The sequence below is a fragment of the Phocoena sinus genome, chromosome 11, assembly GCF_008692025.1.
Source record: "Phocoena sinus isolate mPhoSin1 chromosome 11, mPhoSin1.pri, whole genome shotgun sequence".
Classification (NCBI taxonomy): Eukaryota; Metazoa; Chordata; class Mammalia; order Artiodactyla; family Phocoenidae; genus Phocoena; species Phocoena sinus.
Window position 1 is genome coordinate 78,981,507 of NC_045773.1, and position 25,137 is coordinate 79,006,643.

A 25,137-nucleotide genomic window follows, 5' to 3' on the forward strand; every position below is an offset into this window, starting at 1 on the left:
TTCCAGCCAGAGCTCCCCACCCAGCCGCCGCCCTGCCCACAGCGGCCGTGAGGGCCCCCGCCACGTCGGCCAGCCCCACCCACAAGCCGTGTGCGCCCGGCCACGTGCCAGTCAGGCCCTGGCACGAGCTGAGGAGCCCGGGGCCTGGGAGGAGGTGGGACGGGGCAGGGGCAGGCCCGGTCCAGGGCCCTGGGGGGGGTCCCCACCCGCCCCGCCCCGCACGGACCCAGCACTCACCCGACTCCCTCTTGATGAGCCTGGCTGCCAGCCTGGGCGCGGCGGGCACTCTGCGCTTGGCGCTCTGCTCGCTCCAGTGCTCGCGCCAGTGCCGCAGCTGGGAGTGGATGAAGCGCCACATGAGCCAGGCCTGGGCGGCGCACACCAGGAGCAGCATGCACAGCCTGTGGGCAGAGGGCTTGGTGGGCTCCGGCTGCACGTGCCCTGGGTAGGGGGCAGGCCAGGACCCCGCGGTGCCCGGCCCACCACCACCTCCGGGAAGAGCGTGGCCCGTGCCGGGCTCCGCTCCAGGTGCCTCAGGGCGGGCGGAGGGACCAGCGGGAGGAGGTGACAGATGCGGGTCCAGCTCCTGTCACACCACCCCACGCCTGCTGGACCCACAGTGCAGAGCACGGCCCACGTAAGCCCCGTGTACGTCAGAAGGATTCAAGTGAACTGAACTACGATGCAGCAGAAATAATTCTAGAAGTGCGGCTTCTCACCCGGCGAGCCACATAGAAGCTGAGCAACCTGGACAAACCTCTGACCCCCGTTGGGCCCCGGGTGTCACGGAGACCGTGGCCTCCTCACCGCCCTCCTGGCCGCTGTGCGAGGCCACTGGCCACACTGTTGAGAACACGCTGTAAAGAGCCCACGCATGGTTGTAACGGCCAACTGAGAGGCTGGACATGAACCCGGCACCCCCAGTGAGGCGCGGGCCAGGGGAGGAGCTCCCAGCGGCACCAGCACCAGGCCTGCAGCCTGACGGACCGGGGCCAGGGAGGGAAGACGGATGTGATGGAAGCAGGAGACTGGCATCTCTTCTCCCCTCGGGTCAGATGTCTGAGATCCGCCCCCCAAACATCACGGTGCGGGAGACCCAGCGGTCTGCGGCCTCCTGACCTTCGGCAGAAGTTGTGCCGAGTTCGGGAGGCTCCTGCCCAACTCACCTGCAAAGTAACGTGTTGAAGTTCCCTTTCTCGGGGTCAAAGGCCTGGTTTTCCACGCGAGCGAGGCCAAAGCCAATGGCCAGCACGGCAAGGGTGAGGATGAAGAGGCGGGTGACTCCAAATGCAGCAGCCCAGGCGTTAAACCTGCCCGAGGAGCGGGGGACGTACATCAGCCTTCAGGCAGCAAGCAGGGAGAGGGTCCGAGGGTGGCCGAGGAGGGTGCTTGAGGGATGAGGTGTCCAGAGTAAGACGCTCCAGGAAAAAATACCCCCGGGGCCCTGCCTACCGCCAGCGCGGGGCCCTCCCCTTCGCCGGGCCTCAGCCCGTCCACATCACTCACAGCTTCTCGTTGTTCTCGTCGGCAAAGTAGCAGAGCCGAGCCGTGTGGAAGAGGAACTCGGCCGAGTACTGCAGCAGGAGCAGGACCAGGCCCAGGCGGCTCAGGCTGCGGAGACACAGACAAGCCTCACAGTCCCCACGAGGCACCGCGAGAGCCGGGGGCAAGGGGCCTGGGCTCCTCTCTCCACTCCCACCCTCCCTGCGAGCCCTGCCTCATCCTTCAGGATTCAGAGCTGCTGCCACACCTTCAAGAATTTTCCTTAATACCGATATGGCACCTGTCCCGTCTGGGCCCAGCGCCCCTCCAGCTCCCACTGTGGCCCTGGCTGCCTTCGCAGCACCTGTCACTCTGTGTTCATCACCTGGCACGGGACCCCGCACAGAAAAGGTGCCCAGAACAAATTGCCGAGCTTTGCGGGTAGAAATATGAGGGATTGGCGGGAGGGGATTCCTACCGTCTGATTTTTTTTTGTCATCCAAGTCTTCACAGCCAAGAGGTATACGAAGAAGCAAAACTCAACACAACATCAAAATATGTGCTAGTGAACCAGCCTCTTCAAACACGAGCCCCCATTCCCATGCCCCCTGCTCACTTCGGTCACGATGCTCTTACTGGCTTTCCCAGGCAGCCTGGTCGGCTGCGGTGCAAACAGACGCAAGAAGGCTGCACAGTGAAGTTCCAGGTGCTGCTGAGCAGGCAGGGCCTTGGGAAGTCAGGGAGATACTGGGGGGCTGGGTGGAAAACCCGCGGGCCGTGCTGAAGAGGGACCCTGTGATTCCACCCAGGGGGACCAAAGAAGTGTGGAGTCATTCAGGAAAGTCACTGGATCCTGAGAACGGTCAAGAGAATGATGTGAAAACCCAGTGTCTCCACACAGCCGAAGGTGCCCAGCAGGATCCTGCCCTTGACCATCTCAAGCCTTACCGCCCAGCTCTGCTCCCACCTCAGGGCCCTGACCCTGTGGTCCCCTCTCCTGCACAGCTCCGCCCAGGTATCCACCTGCCTGGCTCTGTCACTCGCGCCCCTACCCAAGTCCCCTCCTCAGAGAGCTCTTCTCACCACAGGGGGCCAAGTGGACGAGTCAGCCGTCCCATCACCCTGCGTTACTTTCCTCCTCACACTTAACCACCTGGGGAAACTCTCTCATTTCCTTATTTATGGTCCACCCCCTGGCCCCACTAGAACAGACAGCCCAGGAGAGCAGGGCCTTGTCTGCCTTCACCCAGATGGAACTGCCCCTCCTGAAGCAGGGCTGGGCCCACGGGTGAGTGAAGACCCCCAGGGCCCAGCTCTTCCCAAACAAGACCCCACATCGCTGGCCACTTCAAAGGTCTGTCTTCCTTAGGAAATCCTGCAGCCGAGGGTCTCTCCTTTCCCCACACTCACTCACTTCTGAAAGCTAGATTAAAAGGAGTGGAGAGGGGCTTCCCTGGTGGCGCAGTGGTTGAGAGTCCGCCTGCCGATGCAGGGGACACGGGTTCATGCCCCAGTCCAGGAGGACCCCACGTGTCACGGAGCGGCAGGGCCCGTGAGCCGTGGCCGCTGAGCCTGTGCATCCGGAGCCTGTGCTCCGCAACGGGAGAGGCCACGACAGTGAGAGGCCCATGTACCGCAAAAAAAAAAAAAAAACAAAAAGGAGTGGAGAGAGGCGGCCGCACCTTGAGCTGGGCCAACCTCGCTGGGGCCGGGCCAGCGTGATCGCGAAGGACCGGCTGCTCCGCCTTCTGTTCTAGCCTCTTTCCAGAACAAGAACTCGGCCCAAACAGGGTCAGACCCTGCCCTGCTCCTCTCCGTCCCCATCCTCGCAGCACGGCTTCCTCACAGCCACCCGCCCACCCGTACAGGAGCCTGCGACACAAGAGCAGAGCTGCACCCACACGGCCTCTGCCCCTCACAGGCCCAGCCAGTCTCGGCCTCCAGAGACCACAGAGCAGACCCGGCTCTGGTCCCCCGGGTCAGTCATTCTCACGGGATGCCTGCCATGCGGACCCAGAAGACCCCGGGCACCTGAGCAGGTTATACAGCGCGTGCTCTCCTATACCGCAAAAGCCAAGCCCAAGAAAAGTCCAAATAGAAGGACAGGTCCTGCTCAGCAGTGATTCTCTTCACAACAGAGACACTCAAGGCAACAGCAACTCTGCTGACATGAGGACAATCAAGCAGTGACGACTCTACCCTTCATTACAAATCGAAGGGAAGGGGAGTCCGGGGCCACGAGCTCTGACAGCGCCGCCGGCTGGACGCATGGGGCAGGAGCCCCGCTCAGGCTGCCCTCAACCTGCAAAGCCCTGGTTCACGGCCCGCGTCCCTGGGATCCTTCCCTGGCCCTGTCTCGGGTTGAGGCAGTCGCTCCTCTGGGTTCCCACGGCAGGTGGTCCATACGGTAGCACAGTGCTCATCCCACTAACCGCCTTTACCTTTGTCTGTAACTGTCTCTCCTGCCCAGCAGAGAATAATCCAGTAAACATAAAGGAACCCTCCATTATCCATCTGTGTATTCCCAGGTCTTAGCATGGTGCTTGGCACACAGTAAGTGTCTAAGAAACGCCTCCTGATTAAATGACTGTGCGGAGAGAGGCACAGACATGAAAGGCAGGGAGATCTGGCCCGCTCCGGGTGTCACTCACTTTAAGAGGTACGCGCCCGCAATATGGACCAGGTACAGGCAGATGTACTGGAGCTGCCGGGGAATCTCCTCCTGCAGACGAGAGAGGCAAACAGGACATGTGCTCATTCCCTAACTGGAGATGCAGGGGGAGGTAGAGGAACAGGGAGAGTGCAGAAGGACATGGCAGGCCCGCGGAGCGGGGCTGCCAGACAGCCCCAGGTCCCACCGGGGACACGCGCACCTGGCTGCACAAAGTCTGAAGGCGACTCAGTGGTCAGGGGGCGGGACTAGGTTGAGAAAGAAGAGACAGGGACTGGGGAACAGGGCTTTAGGAAATCAGCCAGAGAGAAGCTTTAAAAAAAAAACAACTGTAGGAAAGGCAAAGAACTCTCCATCCGCTCCCCCGAAGATGAGTCAGGCCCCCCAAAGCCACACGTCTCGTGTGGGAGGCGGGAGTCTGACAAAGCAGCCCCCCTCCTGGAGGTCATCAGGGAGATTCCAACAGGCACTGGCTCAGCATCTCACTCAACCCGCCAACACACCCCCGTGTCCACCCCGACACGTGGGCGGCCGGAGGGAGGGCCAGCAGCATCAGAGGGGCCACCAGTACTCACCTTCCGTACCTTCTGGAAGTAGAGCTCAGGAAGTGCGTGCAGCCAGTAGGCCAGCTGGCACAGGTAGAAGAACTTCACCTGGAAGCTGGAGACAAGGGGGCCAGTCACCCAGAGGGATGGAGAGAAGCCCCTACAGGTGCTCGCCAAGCACGGGGTGGGGTGGGGGCAAGGGCCAGGCGGTGTGAGGAGCTGGGCCGAGAGGAAGGAATGGAGAGGCGGGGGGATGGTGAGCTCCACGCCCGAGCCCAGGACACTGCTCCACACACAAGACCATGCACGTGGAGGGACATGGGAAGTCCATGAAAGGACACAAGAAGGATGAAGAGAGAGCAGAGAGAAGGCTGAGGAGGGGGCCAAATCCAGAGTGCTGTCGGGGCAGGAGATGGCAGGTGGCAGGAATGAGCTGAGGAATAAAGGGGTCTCAGCAGCAGAGGGAGGACCTAACTCTGCTCAGTCTCCAGTGCTGCTGTTCTAAGGGCCGTGGTCTCTGGGGGACGCGACCCCAGCTCTGCCCTCCCGGTGTCCTGTCGGCGCAGGAGAGGAGGGGCACTGCCTCCCGTGGAGGCCTGAGGGGAGATGTGTGCGGACGTGTGCAGGTGCCAGGAGGGCGCAGCCCAGAAAGCTCCGTGCAGAGGCTCTGCTTCCCCGTCCCTCCCAGGCGCTGTAGGAACCTGCTACAGACCCAATGTTTGCACCCCCTCGAAATTCACACGTTGAAATCCTAACCCCTACGGTGATGGTACCGGGACGTGGGGCCTCTGGGAGGTGATTAGGTCACAGGGCTGGAGCCCCCCAGAGTGGGATTAGTGCCCTTGTGAAAGAGGCCCCTCTCTGCTTCTGCACGTGAGGACACAGAAGATGTCATCCATGAAGCAGGAAGCGGCCTCACCAGACACTGGGTCTGCCAGCCTCCAGAACTGTGAGGAAGGGATGTCTGCTGTTTATAAGCCCCTGGGAACCCCGCCACCTGCGGTGCTCTGTGATGGCAGCCTGGGCAGAGACAGGACCCTGTGCCCGGGCTCCTGCAGTTGACGTGTCATTTCAGGAATTGCCCATAAGAACACGGGGAGGAAGCAGCTCCCAGACGTCTGCCTCCACGACACTGGGCCCTGCCAGGCTTGGGGGCGCTCTGGTCCTCGGGCTCACCGGCCTGTGTTCTGCCCACATTGTGGGGCGAGAAGCCAGTGCACCAGCCCGCTCCTCCCTGGGGACCGAGGGTGACAATACTCACGGGAGGTGCACATGCGGATAGTCTTCCCAGAGGCTCCTTGGGTTTGTTAAATATCCTTCCTGTAGTGGACGGGAAGAGACAGCGTTTAGAAATGTGAACGTGAGGCCTGCTGGGCGGGCCCGGGGGTCAGGGGTCAGGGTCAGGGTCGCACCTAGTCCCCAGCTGCCAGAATGAGGAAGGAACAGGAAACGTGAACATGGAACCCCTCTGGCACTTGGCCCGTCTCTTTACTAGAGAAGAGAGCCGTGATGTAGGAGGAAGAGCCCTGCTCTGGGGTCAGAGGACCCGAGTCTGACTGTGGGTCTGACACTGATCAGCTGCATCCTCTGAGCGAGTTAGTCTCCCTGAGCTTCAGCTGGCTCATCTGTAAAATGAGGATAAAAATACCCTCCCAGAGTTATTGTTAGAAATAAATGTGACAGTTTACGTTTATGTGACAGCGTCGAGTGTTATGCCTGGCATGCAGGCACTCAGGAAATGCTTGTAGAGTGAATGAGCAAATGGACTCCAGAGCCACCGTCCCCTGGAAAAACGAAAAGCCTACTTTGGCTTTTCACACCACCACAAATAAAAAGCATGGCCGGCCCCCACAGGCCTCCCCAACGGGCCTCACGTGTGACACTTATCACATAGCACCATCACTGCCGGGCCGCCAGGGCTCTGCTCATGCCTCCTTTTCTGGTTTCTTTTTCTGGCGCCTCCTTGCATCTCCAGTATCTAGCCCAGGTCCTCTTACAGAGTAGGGGGAGGTGACCTGAAAACCCTCCTGTTACAAAACATCTGGACATGCTGGATGCAGTCTAACAAATGTTCTTTTCAATGCAAAGCTGAGCTCACAATAAGAAAGGGAAAACCTGAGGGCCCAAGAGGGTAGGGAGCTAAAAGCCCAAGCCTGTGAGGCTGTAGGGCCAGGGCTTTCGCGCCTGCGTGGGAACAGGAGACCCTTAAAGGGCCAGCACCCCAGAGAAAAGGGAGACTAGGAAGGGTCCGACGAGCAAGACAGGGAGAAGAGGACCATGTCTGCTCACCCGGGGCTCAGGATGGAAACAAAAATATGACCCCCTGAAAATCTGTAACTTCAGATTCGCTTTCACGTGGGTTTGGAGCTCAAATGGACATCACCTGTGTGTCTAGGCGCCCTCACTCTAAGAACTTGGTATTAACAGTATTTGTGGGCCGGTGAAGCCATCGGGACGTACTTTCATCCGAGAACGTACAGGGTTCTCACACACACAACCTTGCTAAAGATGAGTTTATAATCCAAGATTACAGAACATACGAGGAAACGGCCCACCACGAGCAAAAGGAGGCTGACGCCACGCGACGCTCAGAGAGGGCGGAGGAGGTGACGCCAGCCTGACCTCCTTTTAGAAACAGGGAAAGGAGGGAGTTCCCAAAACAAGGTGGCTTCTTGGCAGCACGACTGAATTCTGAGCTGCGCCTCAAGCCTCCTGGTCCAAGCGCCCCAGGCCTGGCTGTCCTGGTGAGTCAGAAATAAACCAACCGACTGGTGGCTTTGATGAGGAGGCCCAGGGCCTCAGATGTTCCCACCGGGACTGAGGACTGGGCTGCCCGGGGCGGGGAGGAGGCCCAGCAGTTCCCAGAGGAGCCTCCAGGTGACTACTGGAGCCTCAGTCGTACTCCCACCCAGACCCTGAGTCGCTAAGTGCCCCTGGACATTTCAGATACGACCAGGGCCTCATAAGCACAATGACTCAACGGATGGGTCCCGTCAGGTGCAGGCCCCAGGGCAGTCACAGTAACTTAGGTTTGAAGGAAAGGGTCTCCCCACCAGACCCTCCTGGCCACATTCCATCTCCCCCTCAGAGTCCGGCAGAGGTGGGAGGCTCTGGGGCGCGCGGGGGTGGGAGGGGAGGGCTTTTCCGCACCCACACTAGGGCCACCCCTCTCTGCCTCCCACACGCCGCCTGCATCAGATGCCGGCCCCAGACACACAGGTTCACGGCCTTCTGCCCTCCCTACCCCCTTTCCAGGGAAACCGAAGTGGGGAGGCCATTCCTTCCTAGAGGAAACACCAGTATTATTTAAGGATGAAAATGGTACTTCTGGGATCGAAGTGGGAGAAGAATCTCCGCCAAACAAAGACTGGCCAAGAAAAGCAGCCCTGACAGAAATCTAAGAGCTCAAAAAGCCCAGACGATCCTGTGATTTTAAACAGGGACCCTCCCCAGCTTGGCGCTTTACTTAGGAGACAAAGAAATCAGAACTGTGAAGCCAACCAGCAGAGAAAACGCCCCAGAACAATGCTGCCGGCCTGTGAGGGGCAGTCCCGGGCGGAGGGAGGCGAGCAGGGCAGCCAGAGGAAGAATGACTCACTGAGAACAGTCTTTTCCAGACCTCGGGCCAGGCAACCGCCCAGGGAGGCTGGGCCGGGGCCCCTCGGAGCTCAGCACAGCACACCGAGTGTGGGCTCGCCCCCAGATCCCACCCGCCAGTGGGCCTGCCGTCTGGGGGGGGCGGCCTTTAAGATCCTCTGTTCTCGGATATGGGGAGGGGGAAGGGTGAGTTTTGACAGGGCTAGAGAGAGTCATGGACATATACACACTAACAAACGTAGTAAGGTAGATAGCTGGGGGGAAGCAGCCGCAAGGCACAGGGATATTAGCTCGGGGCTTTGGGACAGCCTGGAGGGGTGGGATGGGGAGAGTGGGAGGGAGGGAGACGCAAGAGGGAAGACACATGGGAGCATATGTATATGTATAGCTGATTCACTTTGTTATAAAGCAGAAACTAACACACCATTGTAAAGCAATTATACCCCAATAAAGATGTTTAAAAAAAAAAAAAAGATCCTCTGTTCTCTCCTGATTCTACAAATCAACCAGGAGCAAGGGAGGCCTCAGCGGGCTTGCACACCCCCTCCCCTCCCCTGCAGCCTTCCTTTCCAGTGGGTGAACAAAAAGCACCACAGGAAGAGAGAGCAGCATCGGGTCCTGACGCAGCCAGCTGCTGCCCGGACCCAGTGGTCCTTCAGGAACACCCACTGCTGAGGTCCTGCTGCAGGCAGTCTGTGCGTCAGGAGGCAGCCCTTACCTGGGCCCCTGCCTCAGAGGCGCTCCCGCTGAGCGCTGGGCTGCAGGTTTAAACCGTGAAGGGAGGCACCCTGGGAAGCCAGGCAGCCTCCCACCCTGCTTTCCCAGTACAGCGTTTTGCTTCCCCTGAACGATGAACAGTAGCTGAGAGCTAGACTAAAGGTAGGAGGTCGACATTCTTATTAAATTATCAGTTGGCCCATCTACGACCCCATCACCCTGCCTGGATCAATGCAGAGAGAAATGTCTGAATTCAACACCAAGATCAAGCTAGTTATTTCGTGGGGGGGAGGGATTTAGGGTCAATTTTTACTTTCTTTTTCAAACTTTTATGTATGGCCTGTTTTTTTTTAAATGATCGTCTGTGATGTTCATAAAAACAAGCAATTCATTACTTTAAAAACTGTCGAAGGTTGGAACGAGAAGAGGCAGTCGCAGTCGACTTACTCCCTCTCACGACAACACCGAGTGAGCACCTAGTGTGCACCAGGAAGTGCGCTTGGGGGATAGCAGTGAGCACGGTGCTGGCTCCCAGCAGCTCGGGGGCTAGTATGAGGGAGAGGCAGGCAGCAGAGAACACACAGCTCAAGAAAACGCCACAGCAACAGGCGTGGTGCAGCGACGCAAGTGTGCGGGGAGTTCTGTGCAGAGGTTACGGGTAGGTGGAGACCTGGATGGCACGGGGTGCCAGGGGACGGAGCACTGCAGCAGAGGAAGCACCCCTGCAAAGCGCAGGAGGCAGGAGAGCTAGGAGAGTCAGAGGAACAGTGGGGCTGGGGCCAGCGAGCCAGACGGATAAGGCCAGCAGCACCCAGAGCACAGGAGTGAGGAGGGAGAACCGCTTCAGCACGAGCGCGACAGGGGATTTGAAGCAGGGGATGCGTGATCTGGTTTATGTTCTAAAAAGATCTGTCTGGCTGGGCAGACGATGGATTGGGGTGAGCGGACACGGGAGTGGAAACGGCCTCCTTCCAGAAGCGGTCCAGCAAGAGATGCAGCTCAGGGCCTCCTGACCGTGGCACTAGTGACACCTGGGGCCAGACTGTCTTTGCTGTGGGGACTGCCCTGGGCACTACAGGACATTCTGCTGCGTCGCTGGCCTCGACCCACTAGATGCTGGCAGCGTACTGTCCAGCATCCCCTGGAGAGACCCATGGGCCCGGGGGCAGAGGTGTAGGCAGAGAGCAGGCGACAGACGCTCCATGTGCTGGTGGCAGTGGGTGGCGGAACCTGCCGAGGGACTGACCGGAGAGCGAGAGAGGAGAATCGAGAAAAAGTTCATCGTAACAGAAACACAGGATTTAAAAAACTAGCTGTTTTCACTCCTTTTACAAAACGACCCTCTCTTCTTCAGTCACCTTCACTCCGTGCAGAATGGCCTGGAGGGAGCAGGTGAGGTCTGACAGCCACACGGTATCAGGACCTGGGGTCACTGGAACTTTCCAGGCTCCCTTGGTCTCTATTCTCCTTCTGGAGATGCTGAGTGGAGACCTGGCTATCACCATGGTAAAAGCCTGTTATACACGTCCCCAGAAAAGCGTGGCAGCTCCAGACTAACGAGCATCATTTCTAAGCCCTGGACGGCCCAGGAGCCTTGCACACTCTGGAACTGGGGGGAAGTCCCTTGGCTGTTGGCCTGTGAATCTGGTGAAACTGGGTCACAGCTGGGGTGGACGGTGGGTTGAGGCAGAAAGGGCAAAAGTGATTCAGAGATGAGGCAACGCTTCTCCTGCAAGAGCAGTTAAATGTCCGTGGGACCCGAGGGCTGTTCTGCTTCAAGGCAGCTCGGGGTCTCCAGAGGCCGCGTAAACCAAACACCCAGTGGCTGGGAGAGGCCTGAGCCCAGCCGTACCTAGACTTCCCGGGGCCCCACGTGTGCTGCACAAAGGCAGGGGGCGCTACTCACACAGACCACACACAAAGTCTGCCCCGGGGCAGTATAATGTAGCAGGCCTGCTCCAGAGCACAGAGGCCTTGGGCCCCACATTTAGAATTCCTATTGTTCTGTGATTAATGACAATAGAGATAAAGGTAATATACAAAAGGGCATGCTGAGTCCCGCTTTGAGAATATGGATTCAGCGTTCAGCTCTCAGACAGATAGGCTGGTCTCGAGGACCGGAAAGCTCATCACTGTTGCTAAGGAAGGGGAAGGGGGTGAGAGGTCAGGGGAGGCAGGGAAGGAAGCTTCTAAGAGGTCACAGGGTTGCTGAATTTTCCAAGCCCCGGCCCTGGATTTCTCACAGGACAATTCTAGCTCCTGAGGAAGAGACCTGGTTACAGACAGGAGATGCTCCAGGTTGGGGGGGATGGAGGGGATTAAACACTTCCTAGGACGACAGGCTTGTTACAAAGGACCCCGGAGGGCTGTCCACATTCCTTTGTACGAAGGAATTTTGCTGTATCAAAGGTTGCTTGAAATAAGAGTATTCTTGTGCAAAAGGGGAGGTGAGTCAACTGTCTGGTCCTCGAGGCATTCGTAGAAACAGCACTGACTCTCACGGGACCTGACGTGCATGCAGGGGGAGACCAGTGTGGTGCAACAGAACCAGACCCTCAAGTCCAAGGCCTGGCCACTTCAGAACCACGTGACCATGGGGCCACTGCGAAATCTGAGCTTGGATTTCTTCAATCCATAACACAGGTACCGGAATGAACATAAAACTCAGCTCAGGGGACAGCACCATGCGAGGGCCCCAGGACGGAACACAGAGCTATGGAGCTATACGCTGTCATCACCGTGACATCACATCATAACGATAACAAGTGTTTACTTTTGGACCAGAGGACGCTCCCGAGCTACTAAATAGCACCTAAACCACTGACCCCTCTCTCATGGCGATAACATGGCAGCCCGGGCCCCAGCCATCAGCAGTCCCTAGGACCACTCACCGTCACCACCACGTAGAAGCACCAGATCACCGAGCTGAGGTGAAAGACGACCAGCTGTCCAGATTCGTTGAACTTGCTGTGCTTGACCTTGGAGAGATGAAGCCGTTTGCTGATTTTCTAAAGAATAAAGAGAATCCTGCATATTAACATGAGTGTATAGGTAACGGCAGGTTTCAAACTCCTGTTTTCTCCCCACAAAAGGGCTGAAGTTTGAAGCCAGCCTCATCCAGTTATTTCATGGAAGCCTCGTGTGTGCATAGTGTTTAGTTTAAGGCAAGCAATTGAGAAAGCAGCGAGATGAATGTCGTTAGCTGAGATGTAAAGAAAACATCCCCCAAGGGTTGCTGTGTTCGACCCCTGAGGACACCGTGTCGTCACACGTCAGGCAGCTCCCTCCCGTGTAATGAACACTGTGGTCCCACGTGCTACGAAGGCTTTGAGGGGGACGGAGACCAAACTGTGGTGCAGGAGATCCAGCTGCTATAGGACCAACCAGGGCCTCCAAACAAAGCGGAGGCCCCACAGCTGCAGCCGCTCCACCCGCCGAATCCCCCCAGCTTCCCATCTCAGAATCCAGACACGTCGCTCACGTCTAAGATGTACTCCTGCACCACAGCGTGCAGGATGATGGTGATGAAGATGTAGAACAAGACTGTGACCAGGTCCTTCGGCCCGTAGTGGTAGTGCACCATCTCGCCATCTGTGGAGGCAACGAGAGCCACGTCAGCATCCCTGGGTGAGGAAGTGCTCTGGGACCCAAAACTGAAAGGAGATCTGGAGCGGAATGTGTCATCAAATGCTTCCCTTTGGCTGTAACCCCAGACTTAGAAGATTTTCTTCCCGAGAATCCCACCCACCCTCTGGACTTGGCCCTTGGGAGCACCAGGGCAGAGGGGAAAGGAGAAGCCAGCACACGGCATATCATGACGATGTCTCCTGATCTGGGCAGGAAGGCACAGTGGCTGCAGCCAGCAATTGGAGACCACCAACCTCCATCATTCCCTGGCTGTGTGACTATAGAAAAGTGACCAACCTCTCTGAGCCGTAATCGCCTTCCCTGTAAAAATGGGATTGCAGTTATACTTCATCGAGGAAGCATGATGCAGGGTTAAGAGTGTGGACTCGGGACTTCCCTGGTGGCACAGTGGTTAAGAATCCGCCTGCCAATGCAGGGGACATGGGTTTGATCCCTGGTCCAGGAAGATCCCACATGCCGCGGACTAACTAAGCCCGTGTGCCACAGCTACAGAGCCTGTGCTCTAGAGCCCACGAGCCACAACTACCGAAGCCTGCGCACCTAGAGCCCGTGCTCTGCAACAAAGAGAAGCCACCGCAATGAGAAGCCCACGCACCACAACAAAGAGTAGCCCCTGCTCTCCACAACTAGAGAAAGCGCGCAGCAATGAAGACCCAACGCAGCCAAAAATAAAAATAATTAAAAAAAAAAAAGAGTGTGGACTCAGAAACCTGAGCTTGTATCAAAGCTCTGCCATTTATTTCCTCCCTCTTTGTTTTTATTTTTTTGATATTGATGATTTTTTTTTTTTTTTTTGCCAAACCACGCAGCTTGTGGGATCTCAGTTCCTGGACCAGAGATTGAACCCAGGCCACGGCAGTGAAAGCCCGGAATCGTAACCACTAGGCCACCAGGGAACCCACACCTCCCTCTTTTTCAAAAACATTGAAGTATAGTTGATTTCTAATATTGTGTCAGTTACAGGTGTACAGCAAAATGGTTCAGCTATATATATATATTTTAGATTATGTTCCATTATAGGTTATTACAAGATATTGAATATAGTCCCCTGTGCTATCCATTAAATGCTTGTTGCTTGTCTATTTTATATATAGTCGTGTGCATCTATTAATCCCATACTCCTAATTTATCCCTCCCAGCACCTTCCCCTCTGGTAACTAACTATAAGCTTGTTTTCTATGTCTATTTCTGTTTTGTAAACAGATTTATTGTATCATTTTTTAGATTCCACATACGAGTGATACCATATTTGTCTGTCTGACTTACTTCACTTAGTATGATAATCTCTAGGTCCATCCATGTTGCTGCAAATGGCATTATTTCATTCTTTTTTATGGCTGAGTGATACTCCACTGTGTGTGCGTGTGCGTGTATAAAACATCTTCTTTATCCAGAAAAAAAAAAGGATGAAAACTTTAATTCAAAAGGATCCATGCACCCCAATGTTCACAGCAGCTCTATTTACAAGAGCCAAGACATGGAAGCAACCTAAGTGTCATCAACAGACGAATGGATAAAGAAGATGTCATTGATTTCCTGTGTGACTCTGGAGCACCTCTGACCTTTCTGTGCCTCAGACTCCTCATCTGTAAAATGAGGATAACAGCAGTTCCTGTACTGCAGGGTTACTGTGAGAATGAGGTGACTTCAGAAGTGCAAAGTGCTTACTTAGAATAGTGTCTGGTGCATAGTAAGTGCTATACATGTATTTGCTATTATTTTTGTTGCTGTTGGGCTATTGTGAGGATTAAACGAGATAATCTGTATGCAAGATGCTTATCAGTGCCTATAACCATGGTAGGCATGCACTAAATAGTAGTTTAATAAAATATTACTCAGTAGTGATAAATTAGATGGAATCCCAGGTATCTAAGTTTTGTAAAGCTCTGCTACTACAGCCTCTCTCTCCGCGGACAGAGGAGGATTCGTGCCTTCGTTCCAGTTGGCAGGCCTGGATCCCTCGTGCTCTGTGGCCCGCCCTCCCCCAAGCAGACACACTGGCCCCCTTTCCAGCTGTGCTGCCTTCGTGCTGAGTCACACATGAGTCCTCTCTCTTTGCTGGGACGCGTTTACCAGAAGGCAGGCCAGGGTGGGTGAGTTTCAGGGTGGCTGCAGAGCGAAGCAGAGCTGATTGGGTCACTCTGGGAGTCAACCCATGACCCCGCCACCCTGGACTGGGAGAATGCACTGGTGGTCGGGGGGTGGTGGTGGGGTGGGAGGGGGCAGTAAAGACACGGAGAGCATGAACTTTGAGATCAGACAAGCTTCCCCTTTTCCTCTCCCTCCTACCTTCCACAAAGCCCCTGCTCTGTGAGAGCCACTGGGCTAATTATTGAAACACGGAGATAAAAGACGCTGCCCTGGCTTCAGAGAGCACAGACCAGTGGGGAGACTGACAAATAAATGTACAATGACCTACAGACAGGCAGACAGCCACATGTTGCCAAGAGGGAAACACAGCCACGCAGGGAGCCAAGGCAATGGAGGGCCGACTCCAGCTGGGGCAGCCCCTCAGGGTAAACAGGAAGATACAGAAACTTGAGAACAAGCTGGGGTAGTCAGGTGTGGGGAGGAGGGCATCCTGGGCAGAGGACGCAGCATCTGCTAAGGATGCAGGCAAGGAGGATGCAGTGCTGCAGGCAGCCAGGGTACCACGTCAAGGGGTGTGGACTTTATCCTGAAGGCAATGTGGAAACATCAAAGAATTCAAACTCAATAGGAAAATGAGCAAACCTGGGCTTCAGAAAGTTTACTCTGGCAGCAGTAAACAGCATCGTGCCTGGAGGCAGACACCAGTGATGCAGGTAAGGAACCACAGGGACCTGAATTAAAGGGGAAAAGGGAACAGGGAGGGAGGAGGGCCATCAGTGGCAGAGACCTGGTAAGACTAGGTGACTGACCCGGGAAGAGACTGAGATCAGGGAGGGGAATCAGCACCGAGGACGGAGGAGGAAACATGCGAGGAAGGGAAGAGATGGGCATATGGGTCAGCCTCTCCTTCCTGCCCTTCCATCATAGGGCTGGCATTACCCTTGCCCTGCCTTCTTCATAAGGGAGGATCAAAGGAGACTAATTAGATGGCAGCATATTTTGAAACTATAAAATAACTAAACACATGCAAAGTTTCACCATCGAGACCAGCCTTATGAGGCAAAATAGGATTTATGCTCCATCAAACGAGCATGGTCCAAAAGTAGTTAAATGACGTGTGTCAAGACTTTGGATTATCCATCTTAAAGCCTCTTCAAGTCACCTCCATTCGTCACCCCATATACTATGGTTCCAAAGAGATGTGACCAGAGCCTTAAAACCTTCTTGAAACAAGAATGGATGGATAGACTAATACATTCTTTTTTCCTTTGCTGATGAGAGCTCCTTGCATGCTTATTCATCCACTAATAAACCACGTGCAGGGCCCCGTGCTGGGGGACAGCAGGGTACGAGGGCATGGCCCTGCCCTCTCAGAGCTTAGCCAGTGCACACCAAATTCTCTACACCTAAAAACCAGAGGCCAATAACAACAGCAACAACAAAAACAAAAAACAACCAGATTGAAAAATGGGCAAAGATTTGCAGCAATATGGATTGACCTAGAGATTATCATACTAAGTGAAGTGAGTCAGACAGACAGAGAAAGACAAATATCATGTGATATCACTTATATGTGGAATCTAAAATATGATACAGGGGCCTCCCTGGTGGCGCAGTGGTTGAGAGTCCGCCTGCCGATGCAGGGGACACGGGTTCGTGCCCCGGTCTGGGAAGATCCCACATGCCGCGGAGCGGCTGGGCCCGTGAGCCATGGCCGCTGAGCCTGCGCGTCCGGAGCCTGTGCTCCGCAATGAGAGAGACCACAACATTGAAAGGCCCGCGTACCGCAAAAAAAAATAATAATAAAATAAAATATGATACAAATGAACTTACGTACAAAACAAAAACAGACTCACAGACACAGAGAACAAACTTATGGTTACCAAAGTGGAGAGGGAGAGGAGGGATAAATTAGGAGTTTGGGATTAGCAAATACAAACTACTATAGATAAAATAAACAACAAGGTCCTACTGTACAGCGGGCGCTGGGTGGGGGGGGGGTGGGGGTACTATCATTAGGGAAATGTAGATCAAAACCGCAATGAGATACCATCTCAAACCCATGAGAATGGCCACAATTTAAAACAAAAATAACCAAACAAACAAAAAACAGAAAATAACAAGTGTTGACGAGGGTGTGGACAAATTGGAACCTTTGTGCATTGTTTGTGAAAATGTAAAATGGTACAGTCACTATCAGAAACAGCATGGTGATTCCTTAGAAAACTAAAAATAGAACTACCTGATGGTCCAGCAATCCTACTTCTGGATACAGACTGGAAAGAACTGGAAGCAGGATCTTGATGAAATATCTGTACACCCATGTTCATAGCACTATTCACAACAGCCAAAGGTAGAAACTACCCAAGTGTCTATCAACAGATGAATGGAAAGACAAAATGTGGTCTATACGTACAACAGAACATTATTCAGCCTTAAAAAGGAAGGAAATCCTGTTACGTGCTACACAGAGATGAACCTAAAGGACATAACGCTAAGGGAAATAAGCCGTCACCAAAAGACGAATACTGTATGATTCCATCACAGGAGCCTCCCAGAGGAGGAAAATTCACAGAGACAGAAAGAACGGTGGTTGGCAGGGGCTGGGGGCAGGGAGGATGGGGAGTTGCTGTTTAACGGATACAAAGTCTCGGTTTTGCAATGAAGAGCTCTGGAGATTGCACAACAGCGTGAATGTACTTAACGCTAGTGAACCTCACACTCAGAGATGATTAAGATGGTCCATTTCACGGTATGTGTATTTCACTATAATTAAAAAAAAACACCAGGCCAGGTGTGATCAGTGCTGTGCCCTGGCAGGAAATGAGGAGGGGCAGGGCCCTGGGGAGGAAGGGTCACTGAACGCAGGCCAGAGAGCTGGTGAGGCTGGAGTGGTCCGGGCGGAGGCATCCGGGGAAGGTCCTGCTGGACAGAGGATTGGCGTGACCTGCAGAGCAGGGGTGGGCAAGCCACGCCACGGGGGGCTCCCCCGACAGGTCGTGGTTAGTCACGCTTCCAAAGGCAAGGGAAGGTTCTGGAGGACTGAGTCACGGACGCGCTCTTCCTGCCAGGTGGATGGGCTGGGGGGCCGGAATGGGGCCGGGAGGGCAGTCAGGAGGCACTCACAGGAGCCCAGGCTGGGGGGCAGGAGCGCCCTGCACTCAGATGGCAGCAGTGTGGTGGAGAAGACAAGTTGGGAGAGGTGTGGGTGATGGAACCAAAAGGACCAGCTGGCAGACTGGCCGTGGAGAAAGACCCTAAAGTTCCCTCTGGCATCTCTCTGCCCTCTGTAGCCCCCATGCTTTCAGAATGCTTCACCGTGCTGTCTCATTTGATCCCTGTAACCACCCACGGTGCGGGCAGAGGGGATGAAAAAACAGGGTTCACAGGGTAAAGGGACAGGGGCCATTTCTCAGATCTCCCAGTGTCCAGTGGCCCAGCCCCGCCCCCAAAGCCACCTCACATCCCCCGCCCCCCTGCTGGTAAGAAGCTGCTGCTTTGATCTCTCTCTCCCTGCAACAGAACAAGCAGCATGGTATCCAGATACTCACAAGCTGTGCTCTGATTCATGCAGATTACCTCTACTGCTTGCCCCTTGTCTGCTGCCTTCCTGCTTTTCAACAGGGCAGGAAAGTAGATTGCTTTGGCCCCTTCTGCTTGCCAGAGCTGTGGAGGTTGAAACTTTGTGTTTTTCCAAGAGGCTATAAACAAATGGCTATAAACAAATGGATATTTTGGGGGGTTTTTTCTTTTTAAATTTTTGGCTGCTCACTAATTCTTATAAAAATCCTTTCACTCCCCAAGTTAGAGCTCTGACCCTTTAAGCAGTGCCCCTATCCTGCATGAGCTCTCAAAAAGAATGGTGATGGTCTGGCAGTGAGCGACTGTGATTTTTTTAGAAGAGTATGTTTCAGCACATCTCTGAGCTCTTAGACCAGAGAAGCGATTCTGGCCCTGAGTCACAGCAAAACGCCCACAGAGACCAGGTGGGGAATGCAAGGAGCAAAGTGGTCCGCGCCTCTTAAGATAAATCCTTTCAGCACAGAGGCCGCTCCACTAAACAGGGAATGGTCTTCAGTGCCACAATATGTTCCCCACTGTTTTTCCTTAGCTCTAGGGCCCTCTTGGTCTGTCTTCCACATTTCCACTTTGAGAGAGAAACAAGTTTAAGATCCACTTCCATTTCAACCTTAAAGAAAAACAATTCAAACTGGGATACATGGTGGCTGCCAGGCAGTCTTAATGTCGGGAAGACATTAGAGAGGAGTGGAGACTGTGGCAAAGTGCAGAGTGCATGTCCTAAAGGGTGAAGGAAGGAGTGGGGAAGGTGCTGGGAGGGGCGTGGCCCCATATTTCAAAAGCAAAGAGAGAAATCCCTACGTGAATCATCTGATTTTAAAATGCCGGTGACTAATTCCAAAATTGTAAAAACACTTTATGGGCCAACACCAAACTGGCTAAGGAAAATACACAAGCCAACTCTGACCACAGGCCACCAATTTGCAATCCCTAGCCCAGATGACCCCTGACACCTCCCAACACCCATATTCTGTGAGCCCTCTTTCCTATGCAACATCATGGAGTAGGTCAGTATATTCCCCCGAAGGGTTAACCTCACCCTGGAAGGAGCACCTTCAATAACGACCCACCCTCTGTGGATGTTATCCTGTCTTCATTCAAAAGTGACACTTGCTTTGTTTATCTCTGATCAAAGTTTAAAAAGAGAGTCAACGTGATCAATAAGGGCCTGGCTGTCCTGACAACCTCAGGTGGAGCTGGCCCTTTAGGAGCAGCGCTCTTACTGGCCTCCTGTTTTGTTTCCTATGACTAATAGACATTTTCTTGTTTCCCCTGGTGTCACCTGTAAGCAGCTTCTCCCACATGCCTTCACAGGTCCCGTCTTGTCCAGATACAGCTGTGCAATCTCTGACCTCCTCCCCGGGACCTCAGCTGGCCCGTGGCCACCTGTGGCTGACGCTCCATCTGCTCTTTACATCCCCTTAAAGTCTGGTCACCTGCCAACGAGGCTTCTGCCTTTGTCCGAAAACCTGGTGGCTTAAAGAGCATCACTGCACAACGTGGATGCCTCCTTTCTCTCCCGGCTTTCTTCCTAAGCCCTGCAAACCTGGATTTGTAAAAGTTACTTTCTATTGGTTTTTGTGCTTTTGGCCAACTCTGTTTTCCCATTATTTTGAATCTTTTACAATATATATAAATCCAGAACTTAGGTATGAAAAAATACCATAAACAAAATCAAAAGGCAAGTGATGACCAAGGGGAAAATGTTTACAATTCGGATCATAAACAAAGGCTAATCTTGCTAATGTATGAAGAGCACCTAGAACCTAAGCATGAAAAGATAACAAACGCAACAGAAGAATGGGCAAAGGGTATGAACGGACAGTTCAGAGAGAAAAGAAACACAGATGGCCCTTATACATTTAAAAGGATGCTCAACCTCACACAGAAGAGAAATGAAGGGACTTCCCTGGTGGTCCAGTGGTAAAGAATCCACCTTCCAATGCAGGGGACGGGGGTTCGATATCTGGTCCGGGAACTAAGATCCCACATGCAGCGGAGCAACTAAGCTCGCACGCTACAACTACTGAGCCTGCACGCCTCAACTAGAGAGCCTGCATACCTCAACCTACAGAGCCCACATGCTCTGGAGCCCACGTGCCACAACTACAGAACCCATGAGCTCTGGAGCCCACGCACTGCAACTAGAGAGAGAAAACCCACACAACACAACTAGAGAGAAGCCTACATGCCGCAACAAAGAGCCCACATGCTGCAACGAAAGATTCCACGTGCCACAATGAAAGACACCACATGCCGCAATGAAGATCCCACGTGCCACAACTAAGACCCAATGAAGCCAAAAATAATAAACAAACAAACAAATAAATAAATATTTTTTTAAAATATGCCAGACTTCCCCGGTGGCACAGTGGGGGTAAGCTGAGATGAAGTAAGAGAGTGGCATGGACATATATACACTACCAAATGTAAAATCAATAGCTAGTGGGAAGCAGCCACATAGCACAGGGAGATCAGCTCGGTGCTTTGTGACCACCTAGAGGGGTGGGATAGGGAGGGTGGGAGGGAGATGCAAGAGGGAAGAGATATGGGGATATATGTATATGTATGGCTGATTCACTTTGTTATAAAGCAGAAACTAACACACCAGTGTAGAGCAATTATACTCCAATAAAGATGTTTTAAAAAAAAAAAAGAATCCACCTGCCAGTGCAGGGGACACAGATTCTAGCCCTGGTCCAGGAAGATCCCACATGCTGCGGAGCAACTAAGCCCGTGCACCACAACTACTGAGCCTGCGCTCTAGAGCCCACATGCCTCAACTAGAGAGCCTGCGTACCTCAAACTACAGAGCCCACATGCTATGGAGCCTGCACACCACAACTAGAGAGAAACCCGTGTGCCGCAACTAAGACCCGAGGCAGCCAAAAATAATAAATAAAATAAAATAAATATTAAAAAAAAATATGCCTGACTTCCCCGGTGGCAGAGTGGTTAAGAATCCTCCTGCCAATGCAGGGGGCGCGGGTTCGAGCCCTGGTCGGGGAAGATCCCACATGCTGCGGAGCAACTAAGCCCGTGCAACGCAACTACTGAGCCCACGTGCCACAACTACAGAAGCGCGTGTGCCTAGAGCCCATGCTCCACAACAAGAGAAGCCACCGCAGCGAGTAGCCCCTGCTCTCCGCAGCTAGAGAAAGCCCGCGCACAGCAACGAAGACCCAACGCAGCCATAAATAAATAAACATTAAAGAAAAAAGCCACTCTTCTCAGTAACATTCTGTTTAAAAAAAAAAGAAAAAGAAGAGAAATGAGCTACAAGTACAATGAGCTACCACGTCATCCCTATCAGACTGGCAGCAATCCAAAGCTTGGTGCACACTCGCCGAGGCTGCGGGGAACAGGCTCTCTCTCACACCGCTGGTGGGATGCAAGATGGACCACCTCTTCGGAAGGGCAATTTGGTAATTCCCATCGCGATTACAAACACATCAGCCCTTGGATGTGGCAATTCCACTTCTGGGAATTTATCACACAGCCGTACCTGCCACGTTCAAAATGACACATGCGCAAGGTTGCGCACAGCAGCGTGGTTTCTGACAATAAACTGATGGAAACAACCCAGGAAGTTTTCATCTAGGGAGGACCGGGTAAACAGACCAGAGTTATAAACACGGGGGCTTATAACACACAGCTGTAACAAGCTGTGGCTGTGGACCACAGTGCCAGCCTCTCCGTGGATCCCAGGGGTGCACACTGCTGCATGTATGTCCACCCCAGGACCAGTGAATCAGAAACTTGGGCATGACCCAGGGATCTGTGCTTAAATTCCGCAGGGGATTCTGACACACGTACTGATATAAACAGTGGAGCCATTTTTAAAAATCAGGGAGGAATGAAGGGCAAGAACAGGTAAAACTAAGCAGGAAACGTGACAACAGAAGAGCGGTTGCTTTGGGAGGGGGTGTTGACGGGAGGGGCGTGAGAAGGTCGGGAGCGCTGTCTCCCCACCTGGTGCGCACAGATGTAAAAATTCATCACACTGTTCCCTTAAGAACGTGTGTGCTTTACTATTGTATAAACCGCCTAGTCTGTGGTATTTTATCATGGCAGCCCTAGCAAACTAAGACACACACACACACTCCCTCCCTCCTTCCCTCCCTCTCCCAGACTGCCCGGAGAATTAAAGAATCTGCAGAGCTACCATTTTAACCCCAGACTGCATGATTTGTAGTCTATTTTCTCCAGTTTTATAGAAGGTAGGAAGACAAGGATATTTTTATGATGTAAAAATGTAGCAAAAAATGAGAGATGTAGCAAAAATGAGAGATGCACTAAAGAGAATTTGGAAATAAAAGTGTCCAGCCTCTACGTAGTTTTCCTGATGTACCATTCCTTTTTATAAGGCTAATATAACCCGGCCTGTGGCCTTCAAGAAAGAAATATCTCAGTAACTCCTGGTGCCAGGCCTACACTCAGCCCCATGGCTGTTTCTAAGTCCGAGGCTTCTACTTACAACCGGCCTGGGCAGAAAACATGCAGCGCGTGAAGAGCACCTGCGAGGCGGAAGGTGTGAACTTTTTGTTAATTCACTGAGAGCCGTAAAGAGGAAACAGCTCCTCGAGATCACATACCAATAAATGTCTAAAGTCACAGCCTTTTTTTTTTTAACTTGGATAAAAATAACATCAACAAGTTCATTGTTAAATTAAGGACAAAAAATTATTTCAGTAAGAACAACTGAGTAAGAAAAAAACATGATCCTGGCTAGACAGGAGAAGAAAAGATTTGATCAGGAGAAATGGGAGTGCGGGGGAGGGGAGGCAGCCGTTCAAAGATGCTACCGGCTTGGTCAGCTTCAGGCTGGTTAACAATTAGCCACAGTGACTCAACTCAGTGGTTCTTGCTTAAACCTCTAGAAGCTCCGCGTGGGATAAATTCTCCGGGCTGTAACAGGGGATTGGACAAAAATCAAGTCTAGGCAGGAAGGGGACACACTTCCGAGGTGCTGTTACCTGGAGGTGACTTCTTACGGTCCCTCCACTTTCCCGCATGACTGTTATACTTAAATAATAACTGCTATGGTCTGAATGTTTGTGTCCCCTGCCAAGTTCACATGTTGGAATCCTAACCCCCAAAGATGATGGTATTAGTGGGTGGGGCCTTTGGGGAGGTGTTTATAAACCATAAGCATGGAGCGAGCCCTCATGCATGGAATTAGTGCCCTTATAAAAGAGCCTCCAGGGCTTCCCTGGTGGCGCAGTGGTTGAGAGTCCGCCTGCCGATGCAGGGGAAACGGGTTCGTGCCCCGGTCCAGGAAAATCCCACATGCCGCGGAGCAGCTGGGCCCGTAAGCCATGGCCGCTGAGCCCGCGCGTCCGGAGCCTGTGCTCCGCAACAGGAGAGGCCACAACAGTGAGAGGCCCGCGTACCGCAAAGAAGAAAAAAAGAGGCTCCAGAGAGCTCCCTTACCCGCCCACCACGTGAGGTCACAGCAAGAAGTCTGTGACCTGGAAGAGGGTCCTCACCTGACCAGGCTGCACCCTGATCTCAGATGTCCAGCCTCCAGGACTGTGAGAAGTAAATTTCTGTTGTTTATAAGCCACCCAGTCTGCAGTATTTTGTTATAGCAGCCTGAACAGACTAAGGAAGTTTAATAAGTAGTTTCTGCTTACTGATAAAATAAAAGATCAAGTCCAGGTCTGGCTATAAGCCCCACTCTTCCTCAGATGCCAACCAATACAGTGATGGCAGTGAAGACTCTGGTTTATTTTCTCTTATCCATATAGACAGGACCTCAGGGCCAAAGGGGATCTTGGCAGCTGTTTGGCCCGAGGGCCCAGGATGGACCCAGATCTCTGCCTTCCTCGTTGGGTCCCCTGGGCCATGCCCACCAGCCCGTTTGGCAACCCAACCTTCCCACAGCTCCCCTGGGCCCTGGTGCTGCACGGGGTGTGAGGGGCCCAGCCCCTCCTCTGCCCTTACTGCTGTATCCTTGGGAATGTCCAGCAGCTCTCTCCCTTGGTATAAAAGGACAAGGCCAGGCTCTTTGAGTCTCAAGCCTCCTGTAGCTGGACAGACCACAGGTCCGGGTTGGGCAGCTTTCGGCTGTAATCAAGTCAGGTGTCCTCCTCCGGAGCCCCTGTCGTCCACCTGTCTCTTTCCTTTTTGTCCCCCACAAGCTCATCTTACAAACAGGGGCTCGGTTTGATATGTGATGCCAATCTTCCGAGTACATGATAAAAGCACAAGACAAGACTAACTCCTACCAGCTAGCAAGGGAACAAAACACACTCTGAGCCCTGGACAAAGGCCTTCCCTGAATGAGGCTTTAAAGCCATCTGTCTGGGCTTCCCTGGTGGCGCAGTGGTTGAGAATACACCTGCCAATGCAGGGGACACGGGTTCGTGCCCTGGTCCGGGAAGATCCCACATGCCGCGGAGCAGCTGGGCCCGTGAGCCATGGCCGCTGAGCCTGCGCGTCCAGAGCCTGTGCTCCGCAACGGGAGAGGCCACAACAGTGAGAGGCCCGCGTACCGCAAAAAAAAAAAAAAACCAAAAAACCAAAAATCATCTGTCTGAGGTTGTTTTGATGGGGCCGTGTGTCTCATCTTGGAAAGGCTGTGAGAAAAAGGGCCACGCTATGGTGTGGGAGGGTCCCGGGCTTTTCATCTCCAGCTGCTAAATGCTACACAGCAGCTGGTGGTGATAAAACCACCGGGACCAACAGAGCCAGGGGATGGGTCCTTGTCCCCTTTGCTTACTGTGAAACCAACCCTTCTCTCCAAGAGGCCCCTCGCGCCCAGCCGTCTCGCTCTAGGTGCCCATGACTTCTGGGCAGCAGCGG

The 25,137-nt window shown here is 53.5% G+C and overlaps 1 protein-coding gene across 7 annotated transcripts in view; it reads right to left on the reverse strand.

Annotated features, from left to right (window-relative positions):
- The window catches only part of TRAM2 (translocation associated membrane protein 2), a 74,801-nt gene that overhangs the window by 5,943 nt on the left and 43,721 nt on the right, over window positions 1-25,137 (reverse strand). For 6 of the 7 annotated variants that reach the window (XM_032647494.1, XM_032647497.1, XM_032647495.1 and 3 more), the window contains 8 exons: window positions 12,494-12,603; window positions 11,904-12,020; window positions 5,960-6,018; window positions 4,729-4,813; window positions 4,134-4,204; window positions 1,507-1,611; window positions 1,167-1,310; window positions 238-401 (listed from right to left, as the gene is read on the reverse strand). In XM_032647494.1, coding sequence (XP_032503385.1) covers window positions 238-401; window positions 1,167-1,310; window positions 1,507-1,611; window positions 4,134-4,204; window positions 4,729-4,813; window positions 5,960-6,018; window positions 11,904-12,020; window positions 12,494-12,603 — 855 coding nt within the window. The remainder of the gene's footprint in view (window positions 1-237; window positions 402-1,166; window positions 1,311-1,506; window positions 1,612-4,133; window positions 4,205-4,728; window positions 4,814-5,959; window positions 6,019-11,903; window positions 12,021-12,493; window positions 12,604-25,137) is intronic. The other variant, XM_032647496.1, reaches the window with a different exon arrangement.